Source organism: Microtus oregoni, unplaced genomic scaffold, assembly GCF_018167655.1.
Source record: "Microtus oregoni isolate MIOR12 unplaced genomic scaffold, Mior012 000012F_ref0000307, whole genome shotgun sequence".
Classification (NCBI taxonomy): Eukaryota; Metazoa; Chordata; class Mammalia; order Rodentia; family Cricetidae; genus Microtus; species Microtus oregoni.
The window spans coordinates 16,807,449-16,819,745 of record NW_024543071.1 but is presented as its reverse complement, the minus strand read 5'-3'; the positions used below and the strand labels follow the sequence as shown (position 1 = coordinate 16,819,745).

The 12,297-nt window shown below is 47.0% G+C and overlaps 1 protein-coding gene across 1 annotated transcript in view; it reads right to left on the bottom strand.

Moving 5' to 3' along the window:
* Positions 1-2,523: 2,523 nt before the first annotated feature.
* Pkd2l1 (polycystin 2 like 1, transient receptor potential cation channel) overlaps positions 2,524-12,297 on the bottom strand; it is a 37,396-nt gene continuing 27,622 nt past the window's right edge. Inside the window, exons 4-16 of the mRNA XM_041661298.1 lie at positions 12,133-12,260; positions 11,291-11,544; positions 9,854-10,078; positions 9,457-9,685; positions 8,407-8,577; positions 8,050-8,231; positions 7,644-7,764; positions 6,380-6,478; positions 6,044-6,165; positions 4,730-4,856; positions 3,387-3,505; positions 3,047-3,170; positions 2,524-2,553 (exon numbers count right to left, since the gene is read on the bottom strand). Of these exons, the coding sequence (XP_041517232.1) occupies positions 2,524-2,553; positions 3,047-3,170; positions 3,387-3,505; positions 4,730-4,856; positions 6,044-6,165; positions 6,380-6,478; positions 7,644-7,764; positions 8,050-8,231; positions 8,407-8,577; positions 9,457-9,685; positions 9,854-10,078; positions 11,291-11,544; positions 12,133-12,260 (1,931 nt within the window). The remainder of the gene's footprint in view (positions 2,554-3,046; positions 3,171-3,386; positions 3,506-4,729; positions 4,857-6,043; positions 6,166-6,379; positions 6,479-7,643; positions 7,765-8,049; positions 8,232-8,406; positions 8,578-9,456; positions 9,686-9,853; positions 10,079-11,290; positions 11,545-12,132; positions 12,261-12,297) is intronic.

The following is a 12,297-nucleotide window of genomic DNA, read 5'->3' as shown; positions in this document are numbered from 1 at the left end:
TGCGCGTGCGCACCGCGAGTGCCCCGCCCCGCTCCGGGCTCGCGACCTTCTCGCTCTGCTAGTCTCTCCCGAGTCACACACCTCAATTACCTTTTTATCAAAGTGCAAGCACGTAGGCGAAACTGAACCTAAGATAGGCTGTTGTGAATCAACCCGCTGCTGAGAATCACCTTCCCTGGTGTTGAAGATGCGTTCATTTCTGCAACCATACCCTAGTTGTGTCCCTTGGCTTGTACCAGCCACAGCCTGTCTTGGTGGTGGCCCCACAGTGGATCCATAACTTCTCAGATGAAGTTATTGGAAATAGGTGCCTCCTCCCAACACACTAGCACCCTGACAAGTTTTACTCATTAAAGAATAGCTCAGGGAAGCCGTGTTTTTGTAAGTTGTCTCCCACTAGCTTTCCAGCCTGGTTTCTTTTCTTCTTCTTCTTTTTATTTATTTGATTATTATCGGGGGGAGTCAAGACAGGGTTTCTCTATATGGAACCTGTCCTGGAACTAGCTCTTGTAGACCAGGCTGGCCTTGAGCTCACAGAGATCCGCCTGCCTCTGCCTCCTGAGTGCTGGGATTAAAGGCATGTGCCACCACTACCCAGTTCAGCCTGGTTTCTCGATCCTAAATATTCTCTCCTTTCCTCTTCCCACAAGCCTTGGATTAATATCAACTCTCTGAGTCGTGCTTCTTAAAATGCAAGCTAGCCCCTAATGCTGTTTAATTGAAACCATCTTTCTTGAAGAAAGCGTCCATCACAGTTGACACATTGGTATCTTGATTGTATTTAGTGGTTGCACAGGTCTCTTAGGTTTATGGAATACTTAACAGGATGTGAAAACAAGTGTAAGTGAAGGGATTAAATAAGAAGATATACTGAGGTGCAAGGAAGGTGCAGGAGAATGGGGTCACAGGAGAGGGAGAAGAGGTAAGTAAGACTTTCAGGATGCAGGCTCCTGAGCATCCAAAATCTTGGTGTAAGAGTTTCTTCTCTTATTCTTGGTTATCCTCCACCCACTTGTGCTTGTGCACATGTACACACATGCTATGGAACAATCTTTTTCTGTACTATGAATATGTATTACTCTCATTGGTTAATAAAAAGCTGACGGGTGGGTAGCTGGGCAGGAAGTTAGGTGGGAAAGTCAAAATGAGAAAGATGGGAAGGAGGGCGGAGTCAGGGAGATGCCAGCCAGCCACCCAGAAATTAAGGCATGTTAGAAGACAGGTAAGCCACGAGCCATATGACAATACATAGATTAATAGAAATAGGTTAATTTAAATGTAAGAGTTAGCTAGTAACAAGCCTGAGCTATCGGCCGAGTACTTATAACTCATATTCAGCCTCTGAGTCAGTTATTTGGGACCGGGTGGCTGGGACAGGAAATGTCTGATTACACACACACACACACACACACACACCCCACAGACATCCCCACCCTTCCTAGCCTGACTAGCTCCTCTCTGAGGACTCATTCTCCCTATGTGATCCATCTCCACTATTTTCTATAGTACTCATAGTATTTTCCATTTTACATATTCTTATGAGCCCAGACTTCTTCCTTCAAGACTCCTGGGACAGCCAAGCTCCTTGACATTGTCATGGCTCCCACTCCAGTACCTTCCAGAGAATGCACATGAATAACTTACATCTCTATCTTTCTGTCTTCTCTCTACAACCCCAGAAACAAATGTAAAGATCTGGTTTTCTAAAGAGTTTTATTGATTGGAACCCCACATTGTCCATATGAATCGAGTCAGAGACCACCATGTTAGTCCAAAGATCAGTGAATTCTGATGTTACATCCTCTCTGGTTTCCTTTGGTTTCTGTTTCTGTTTCCAGGTTTGAAGTCCTCTTGGTTCCGGGTATTCAGTGGAGCATCAGAATGGGAGGGTGGGTTCAGGGTGTCACTCTTAACTCCTCTGTTGGAATCTCACCACACAAGAGTCTACTTTCCTCCAGGACTTCTTTTCTCTCTTACAGGGAAACTCTATGGGGGAAGAGAAGACCCCTGCACACACCCATGCATGCCAATGGCAAATCTCTAGACACGCAGGAGAAGAGTTAGATTTACTGTGAAGTAGGAAGACATATCCATTGCCTACACTTGGGCTTCTACCTTTGGACCATGGCTGTCTGAGTTCTTTAGGAGAGTCTTCCTTTTTCTTGTTTGTTATTGATACTAATAACTACAGCAGAAGTAAATGCACAGCAAGTCAGAAGCCAGGTAGGAAATGCTGTTTTATAGAGCTGTGTGACTACAAATAGAAACACCAAAGGACAAGCCTAAACATGCTACCCAGCTACACACAAAAACATTGGCTCAAAAGGCCAGCTACAGGGTAGAACTCCACAGCAGCTATCATGAGACATGCTGCCCCAGAACGGGGTCACTGGGGGACATAGGAGAAGCGGCTTCTGGGAAGGCATAGAGAGAGGAACTTGCTGTCTGATGTTTTAGAATCCCTTTTCCATTCTCCTACCCGCCCTGGACTTCCAAGGGGGCTGGAGTGACAACTAGAACTGGTTACAGGTTTTTCCAAACAGCTAGCGCCTCCTGTTGGAAGAAAAAAGGAACAGTTCATTTGAAGAAGTAATTTATTTCTCTCTGAATCTAACTATAGAAAACCTAGATTGCTAGAGACTAATGTTTGTGTCTCTCCAAAGTCTTATGCTGACTTGCTAATTATCGGTGTGACCGTACTAGGAAATTAGGCCTTTGGTGGGTGCTCTTTTTTCCTGTCACCATATGAGAACACATCAAGAACTGAGTGGTCCATGAAGCAAGAAGGAGGCTTTCACCAGGTCCTGACCTGCTAGGACCTCCATCTCAGACTCTTCCCATCCTCCCAAAATGTTGTTTATAAGCAGTCTAATCTTTGATAGATTATTATCACATCTCAAAGAAACTAAAAGGTCAAAGAAATTCACAGATTGACTTAAGCAATTTCCGGGCCTGCTATCCACCTCCACTGATCTAAGCATTGCTCCCCAGGTCTTTCTAGACTGTCCTCTCTAACTGAGCAGAGGACCCAGCTGAAGGATCTCACCATTCCTGGAGAGGGAGCCAGGTCCCCTTTGCTCTCCAACATCTTCAACTTTGAGCCTACAGCATCAACCTGGGACACAATTCCTTCCAGAATACTCTCCAGCTGCAGAACTCTCTTTGTGAGCCTGTATTTGAGAGACACAAAGGAAGCAGAAATATGTACTGTATTAGAGATAATACAATGGAGCTTGTCTACATGGAAATAAGGCCCAATCTTGTAGGGAGAATCACAGGGGAACTAAAATTCCGCCTGGACTAGGAAAGGGAATTGGGAAGAAATGGAAAGAGTCTCAAGACAAGATGTCACAGCCATTCAGCCCTGGGTCCCTGCCTCCACATACATGTAGAACTCTTCTTCAGAAACCCAGTGTCCTCCTCTGGCAGCTTCTGTGCCTGATTCACCTGGTAGGCTATATCCAATGGACTGGCCTAGGTTCTCAATCTCAGCACTAAGGGCCACCTGAGAGGAAAGATAGTTGTTAGAGGAGACGAGATGAGTCTGGAAAACTTTTTAAACATACAATTTATTTAATTTTATTTTATGTGCATCGGTGTGAAGGTGTCAGATCCCCTGGAACTGGAGTTACAGACAGTTGTGTGTTGCCATGTGGGTGCTGGGGATTGAACCCAGATCCTCAGGAAGAGCAGTTAGTGCTCTTAACTGCTGAGCCATCTCTCCAGTCTAGAATCTGGGAAGCTTTTAATCCGTGCTCTGTTGTGAACAGGCTCACAATTCTAGCCCGGCTCCCTTTCTCGTGGCTGCCCCTCCCTGTCTCTGGTAGCACTGCCTTTAATTTTTGACCTACCCTGAATAAGGATGGAACAGATATAGTAGGATCAATTTCAAAATTCCAAGAGTACAAGTCCTCCTGGAGGATAATCAGGGATTACTTTGGGGGCTGAACCTTGGCTGTGTGCTGGAATCACCCTGGAAACTTTAGAAAGCTCTAATGTTCCAGCCCTATCACCCAGAGCTTCTGATCTAAGTGGTCTAGGATTTGTGGCCTGAGAGTGAGGGTGTTTAAAGACTCTCTGGAATAGTTAATATGTAGCAGTTAGAAAACTGCTGTTCTAGAGAGTTCTTTCCAGCTCATTTTTGGGAGGTCATTCAACTTGGGTTTAGTTTGGGTATTGCTGGGGAGGGAGAACAAGGGAGCGATGTGTTTGTCCTTCTCCCCACCAACCAGTTCTGCTCTACTGTAGGTAATGCCCTTGTACACTGTAAAGATTTGTCACTCATATTGGGGTTTTGTTTGTTTGTTTGTTTTTCTTTTTCTTTTTTTTATTGAGAAAAGGAAAAAAAAACCAAGTTTCCGCCTCCTCCCAGCCTCCCATTTCCCTCCCCCTCCTCCCACCCTTCTCCCCCTCCCCCTACTCCTCTCCCCCTCCCTCTCCAACACTGATTGGCTAGTAGCCAGGAAGAAAGTATAGGCAGGGCAACCAGACTAGGAGAATTCTGGGAAGAGGAAAGGCAGATGCAGTCACCAGCCAGAAACAGAGGAAGCAAGATGAGAACGCTTTGCTGAGAAAGGGTACCAAGCCACGTGGCTAAACATAGATAAGAATTGTGGGTTAATTTAAGTTATAAGAGCTAGTTTATAATTAATAGAAGCCTCTGTGTGTTTCTGTGGGACTGACTGGCTGTGGGATGGGTGGAACAGAAACTTCTGTCTACACTGCTTACCCTCTCCTCTTCCAGACCTTGTTGCATCTGTGCCTGCTCCTTCTCATCCAGAGCGTGATTCCCATCCTGATCAAACCTGGTGAAGGCAGCCTTGAGCTCAGATAGCTCATGCTCTGCATGCCCCAGTCTAAGGAAAACAAGGCAAAGAAGTAATCATAATCACTCAAATATGGCCTCCCCACTATAATCACTCAATTATGGCCTCCCTGCCCTTTTACTAGACTCTTGTAAGGATCTTGATCTCGGGGTCTTGCTTTCTGGGGAAGAAGAGGATCACACAGGAAAACTAGGATCTTCAGGGTCTAGTGATTCTACCTCTAACAAGTTCCTTTATTTCTTCTTCATGCCGTGACTCTTGCTGGCTAGGTTAGGCCTTCAGCATCTCATGCAGAGAGCATTAGATTTCTGTGCCCCTGGATAACCTGCTGCCACCTCCACAGCTCTAGCTTCCCTTTCACTCCCTATTCCTGAAACCCATCATCCGTAAAGAGAATAATTAACATTTTAAATGCTCAATTATTAATTATCAAGTTTAATACTTGAGCATGGTGAAAGATGTCTATAAGTCTTAGTACTCAGGAGGCTGAGGCTAGAGGAAGAATCAGATCATGTTCACGGTGAACCAGGGTACTAAAGTGAGACCAAACTAAAAAATATTAAAATGTATTAGAAAATGCTCATCTGACAGCACCAATTTCTGGTTTTAAAGTCCCCCCCCCCCCAAGCACTCTACCCCTTGGATTCAGTGGTGACATCCAAGGTCTTTCTCAGAGTGGCCCTTGGCCTCAGTTCCTCCTACAACTCGCCATTCATTTGATATCTTAGCAATGCTGGGCTATCAATCACAATGGCCTTCCTCTGCTTGCCCAGGGTGTAAGTTAGGCATTCTTTAAAACCCTTTTCCATCATCACCTCTTCCTGGAAGCCTTCCTTAAATCTCAAAAGCTATTGATAACTCTTTTTGTTCGGTGCCTCCCTCTCTTTAAGTCCCTGCTGTTCTTGGACTTAGTCTGTCTTGGTATATTTGCTTGCGTGCCTTTGAGCTCCTCGTTGTCTCATTTAATTATGTCATCGTCTACTCAAGCCTGAGGCACTGATGGTCCTTGCAATATATTTGCCCAATATTTGGGGTGGGGCATATATAATAATAAGATTGTTATACTGTTACATTAGGTATATGAGATGTTCAGTAATTTACAGAATATCTGTAAAGCAGGGTCACAATAAAGACCACATAGACTGGGGTTATTAGCAGAGCATGTATAGTTGAGGGTCACAAATCAGACTAATTTCAAAGAATCTCCAGTTGCTCACTCCCTCAAGGTGTTGGTGAAATCTTCCAGCTGGATCACCGATTCCCCACCCTCCAGAACTTTCTGCACATCCGAAACCCGTTCCTTCCTCAGGTGCAGCCTTAGCAGGGCCTTCTTGTAGCTCTGGAAGGGAAAGAGAGCAGGCAGAGTTCCCCGCTGGGTCCTCACGGCCATTGGCCCCACCCCCACCTAAAGCTCCCAGGCCCCCAGGAACAAGTCAAAGGCACTCAAGAGCACAGGTGCCTGCCTGCATCAGGCAAGAACAGGCTACCACGGCACAGTGTCCCAGAGCCAAACCCAGAGGGGGACACGCTGCTCAAAGACCCTGAGTGGTCACCTGTTTCAAGAGGTCAGAAAGCTGTAACTCATCCTTCTGGCCAGCCAGCTCCTCCTTGACCTCCGAGTATGTGTCATTGATGATGGCCAGGAACATATTCTAAAGCAAAAAGTAGGGACATAGGTTTTTTGAAGCAGAATATTTCTATGTAGCCCTGGCTATCCTAGAACTTGCTGTGTAGACCAGTATGGCCTTGAACTCACAGAGATCTACCTGCCACCTCCCCTGCTGGGATTAGAGGCGTGTGCCACCACACCCTGCTTGTGATGCAGGTTTTCACCTTTAGCCCCACTGAAAGCACTGAGCTTTCTTGCCCACATGTTTTAAAAAGACCGATGCTCTCAGTCTCAGCACAGCAGCCCACCCATACTGCCTCTCGAGAGCCTGAAAGTCCACCTTTGGCACAGTTCTGTTACAGGCAGAATGTTCCCTCATTGACCTGAGGTTCCTCATTCAGATGCTGCAGTGACCTTTCTAAACACCAGTTTAGAACATATGCCATGGACCTTCTACACAAGGGCCCAGCAGCCACTGAAGTCATTACTTTCAATGGCAAAGTATAAATGCGCTCTCTTCTTTACCAGTGATCCCAATTCCACACCTGTGGCTCCACCAGTTAATCCAATAAGGATACTGTCTGTTTATACCAATAAAACTCACACTTAGGGGCTTGGAGACATGCTTGGCACTTAGAGCGCTTGTTGCTTTTGCAGATGACCAGAGTTTGGTTCCCAGAACCCCTGCCCTAGCTCACAATCATTTGAAACTCCAGATCTGGGGGTCCAATTCCTCCCAGGCATCAAGCACACACATGCTGCATATATGTGTACATGCAAGCAAAGTACATACATGTAAAATAAAATAAATAAATCTCAGATAATTTCCCAGTTGTCAAGAAGAGGGAAACACTGACGGTAGAAACCCTTGTGAATGCCCCAAAGGAAGGGGCCTCTGTGAGAACAGGTACAGAGACTTCCAGAGATCTCTGCTGTGCCTCATGAGGTATTTCCCCATTCCCTTTCTTTCCTTGGAAGATGAGGAGTTGATTTTCCTGGGAGAATTCAGTTTCCTTTATGTTCCATACTCCACCTGGCCATCTGTTTTCATTACAGAACCAGCACTCAGAAAACCCAAAAGAACCCCACCTCCACACACCTTCCCCCGTGCTGTGAGAAACCTGTTCTAATCCTAAGTGGGAGGTGTGTGGGGTCAAAAGCCCACCCAGAAGGCCCTCTAGGTCACCAGCCCTCAGAGGGACCCTCACCAGGAGCACAAAGAAGACGAAGAAGACATAGGTGACGAAGTACACAGGGCCCAGGACTCGGTTGGCATTGTCGATGGCTTTGTAGTCAAAATCCCCAAGGATTATCCGGAACTGGGTGAATCTGAGAGATGAGATCTGGGCTTCAACCAGAGCCGAGCCAAACATCTGCCCCAATTCATACCCCATCCTGCTTTCCTAATCACAAACAGACCCTTGCTGTGACTAATGCAATAAATGCACTATAATAAAAACAGATGGACTGTAAGTTACTTGAGCACAAACCTGAACTGTAAGACACTCCCAGATACTTTAACGCCTGTACACTTGCCCCTTTTTCCCAAGGCTGCACAAACCCTGGGAGCTGGAGAGTGAGGGGCCCAAGGGTGGGGGCAGGACACACACACACATGCACTTGACGAAAGTGCTAAAGTTCTCCACTTGGGTCCCAAAAATCAGGTAGCCAAGCTGGGCATAGGCGAAGAAGACGATGAAGAACATGACAGCAAAGCCCAGGATGTCCTTGGCACAGCGAGCCAGTGTGGTTGAGAGCTGGGTCATGGTTTTGTTGAAGCTGATGTACTTGAATATCTGCAAGGGTCACGGTGAAACAAGTGAGAGAGAGAGAAGGTGAGAAGCATGGAACACTCCAGGGACCGCTGGAGGGCCAGGAGGTACCAAATTGGACAAGAAAAACGAGACCCATATGGAGGAAGATAAGTGAGAAAGAACCTTGGGGCAGAGGCGGGAGGCAAGTCCTAGGTACCTTGATCCAGGCAAAGAAAAGGTTGACAGCGTTCATATTGTTGTACTGTGTCTGCCAGAAGGCCAGGAACTCAAAGTCGGCATAAGTGTCTGGCTGCTGCAGGAGCTTTCCCATCAGTCGGTTTACTTCCAGAGTTCGGAAGATGTGGAAACCCATGGCCACTATGGACAGCTGTCACATGGGAGTCATGGGGAGTGTCAGAGAAGTTGAGGGAATCTTACAGGAAGTTCAAAAATGATCTCCCAGCGGAAAACCAGGACAAGAAACATTCTCTGCTGAGATGTTCACTAGCTGAGTTCCAGATGCAACAGCGTGGGTAACCAGGGAGCAGCTTAAGTGTGCTACAGCCCAAGAGAAGGCTTTAGGGCCATAGGCAATAGGAAGGTTGTCAAGAACTGTGGGAAAGAGGTATCCAGAAACATGATGTCTCCCCATCCATATTTCTCCCAAGCATTGGAAAAAGAAATAAATGATGGGGCCAGTGAGATGCTCAGCAGGTAAAGGGTGCTTGCTGCCAAGCCTGCCACCTAAGTCTGTTTGATCTCTGGGATCCACATGGTGGAAGGTGAGCACCAACTCCCATAAGGTGTCCTCTGACCATAAGGCACACTGTTGCATGTGTACATGCACACACACGCACATACACATGCACACACATCCACACAAATAAATGTAAAAATAAAACAACAACAAAACAAATGTTTCTTATTAGTAGGAAGGAGATGACAATGGAGCAATGGAGGGAGAGAGTATTCAGACAGAAAAAGAGAAATGAAAGGGTTCTCAAGAGGTCAGGTCATGAAACAAAAGGCAGAAGAGATTCTGAATAGATTTGTATAAGGGGAAAAGGAGGGCCCACTCACAAGAGCGGAGGAGGGGAGATGTGGGGGGGCAAGTTTTTCCAAGGTCTGAGCCAGGGAGCATCAGCCTTTCTCTTGGAGAGACTTAGCATAGTGCTTCTACTAAGGGCTTGAACCTCCAAAAGAAAGACTCGGATCCCCCATCAAAGCAGAAGTCTCTCCACCCTCTACTATGTCCCAAATCCCTTACCAAGATGATCACCAGGTCCAGAACGTTCCAGATGCTGCTGAGGTAGTGAAGCCTATGCAGATGGATTTCCAGGATTTCCTCCACCACGTAGTAGAAGATGAAGACACAGAAGATGACCTCACAACCCGCGATGAAGAAGTCCCAGTTATTCACATAGCGGATCAGCTTAACTGTGCGGATTTGCCAGGACGGGATGGTCCCTCCTGTGGCTGGGAACTCTAGCACCAGTCTGTGAGGAAGGAGAGATGGCTACTGGAGGTTGGGTCGGTACAGTTCTTCCTACTGTCCTGGCACCTCACATCTGCCATAGGTTACCAGGTGGGGAAAGACCTCAAGCACATCAGATGGACTAGGAACCATGGACAGAGAGAGATGCAGTGGGGGAAAGGGTGCTTACCTCAGAACACAGAAAAGATTGATGTTGGCATTGTAGACTGAGAAGTCGATGAAGACCACACGAGTGCCCCTGTCTAACCACAGCCCCTCCTGAAGGCCTTGCAGGGCCTCTGCACCGGCTTGTCGGGATCCTGGAAGGTCCAAATAATAGCCACCTCCACTGTAGCTTGTAAGCTTGCCCCAGTGGGAGGAGCCCCCCAGCTCATCCTGTGAATGGTAAGTCCACCTGCCAAAGAAAAGAGACCATCTGAGCAAAGAGGTCAGAATCAGGCAAAACCCTAACCCCCTTAAGGTAATTACGAATGCCTGGACTTACAGTTCTACATGCATTGTATATCTGTATATGCTTACTGAACTATACATGTATATGTGTGCATATATTATATGTGATACATACATAATTTTGTGAGAAACATGTCTTATACACCTTGTATGAGATGTCTCATGCAGTGTACATAATATCATATACAATAGATGCTTCACATTTATCATTTTGTTTGCTACTAACAGTTGTTTGGGAAAAGAGGGGAAATACTTTCCATATTTTGCAGTAGAGGAAATGAAGACTCAGGGAATTCCAAGATAGTCAGTTATCCAGCCATAGCCCTGAAACTCAAATATAAATGTCTTCCTATTTCACTCGGTGAATGTACTGGTGGCCCAGGCTGTGTAGTGCACAGGAAGGAAACACTTGGACCATAAATCCAGGAATGATTCTCTAGTTCCTATGGTTCCATCGCTGACTGGTCAACCCCAGGATTCCTTGTTCTAGCCACTCTTCCAACCTACCCCCCCTAGCAACCCCATTTTTATCCTGCTTACACCTTTTTGTTTTGTTTTTTGGGTTTTTGGTTTTTCAAGACAGTGTTTTTCTGTAGCTTTGGAGCCTGTCCTGGAACTCTTAGACCAGGCTAGCCTCGAACTCACAGAGCTCTGCCTGCCTCTGCCTCCCGAGTGCTGGAATTAAAGGCATATGCCACCACCATCCGGCTAATCCTGCTTACTCCTTTCCTATCCTCTCTATCCTCTTCCTGTCCTCTTTTCATTCCTTATCCATCTTCCACCCCTTGCTGTTTCCTGTAAAAGGTTCCAGGAGTCAAACTCTCCAACCATGACTTGGGTGACAACATGAACTTCATTCATGGACCACACACCCCAAGGGACTCCGCCTTCCAGGAAAGATGAAACTGTCAACCATCAGTGGGAACAAATCCAGAGGCTGTGTCTTTTCTGCTAATCTGCTTCCTTCACACCTGAACAACACACACCAAGCATGTGTCGTCAAAGAGTCATTGGGACTTAGGGAGCGGTCTCCAAGTCTCCTAAGGTGCCCACAGTAAAGGTTTTTTTTTTAGGTTTCATGGAAGTGTTTCCCACACCCCAGACTGATGGCAAGCTCAAAGGGATGCCCCTGCGCTTTGGGCAGGGGCTCACTTACGCTGTCCCATTGAAAGGCCCAAAAGGGAGTTGATCTTCCTTGTCTGGAGCGTAGACATCGTAGCAGTTCAAAATGTCCTCCCGGAAGTCCTCGTGAACCACACAGGAGTCGTTGCGCACGCGCAGCTGCCGCAACCTCGGGACCCCCAGCAGCAAGTTCTCATAGTAAATGAAGGAGTGGCAGCCACCACCCAGGCTCCGATTGTTGTACCACTTCGTCCAGTACAAACTGTCCAGGAGGGGGCCCTGAGCAAACTAGACCAGCATCTGGGTTGGGCCTGGTCCGGCCTCCTCCTAACCCCAGTGCATGACGTTTGCCCTCTTTCCTTGGCCTTCAACTTGCACCTAGCCTCTGTTTCTGGACCAGCACAGCTGACCCTCAGAACTTGACCAAAATACATTTTAAAACATTTTGAGGTTCAGCTTCCCTCCTGACTCAAATGCTAGCCTTGCTCTTGCTGGTCAACCTCTAGTCAACACCCATCTCTCTCCAACCTCCACTTGCTCTTGCTGGTCAACCTCTAGTCAACACCCCATCTCTCTCCAACCTCCACTTGCTCTTGCTGATCAACTTCTAGTCAACACCCCATCTCTCTCCAACCTCCACTTGCTCTTGCTGTCAACCTCTAGTCAACACCCTATCTCTCTCCAACCTCCACTTGCTCTTGCTGTCAACCTCTAGTCAACACCCTATCTCTCTCCAACCTCCACTTGCCCTTTACCCCAAGCCGTGAAGTCAGCTTTATCCTTTAATTTGTCCTGGTTCCAGGCTGGCCTTAACTCTGACCTGTGTCTCAGACAATTAAGACGGAGAGGGAGGGGTGAAGATAGTGTCCTACTCACGTCCCAGAAATCTGCCATGCTGCTGACGGTCCGGAAGGAAACCCCAGAGTTTGATGGGGTGTGTAGAAACAGCTCGGACATCACTTTGGTGTAGTAATAGGCACTAGAGCTTGTCATTCCGTAGGTCACTAGAACACAGCCAGAGAGGCATGCCTTCAAGGTCCG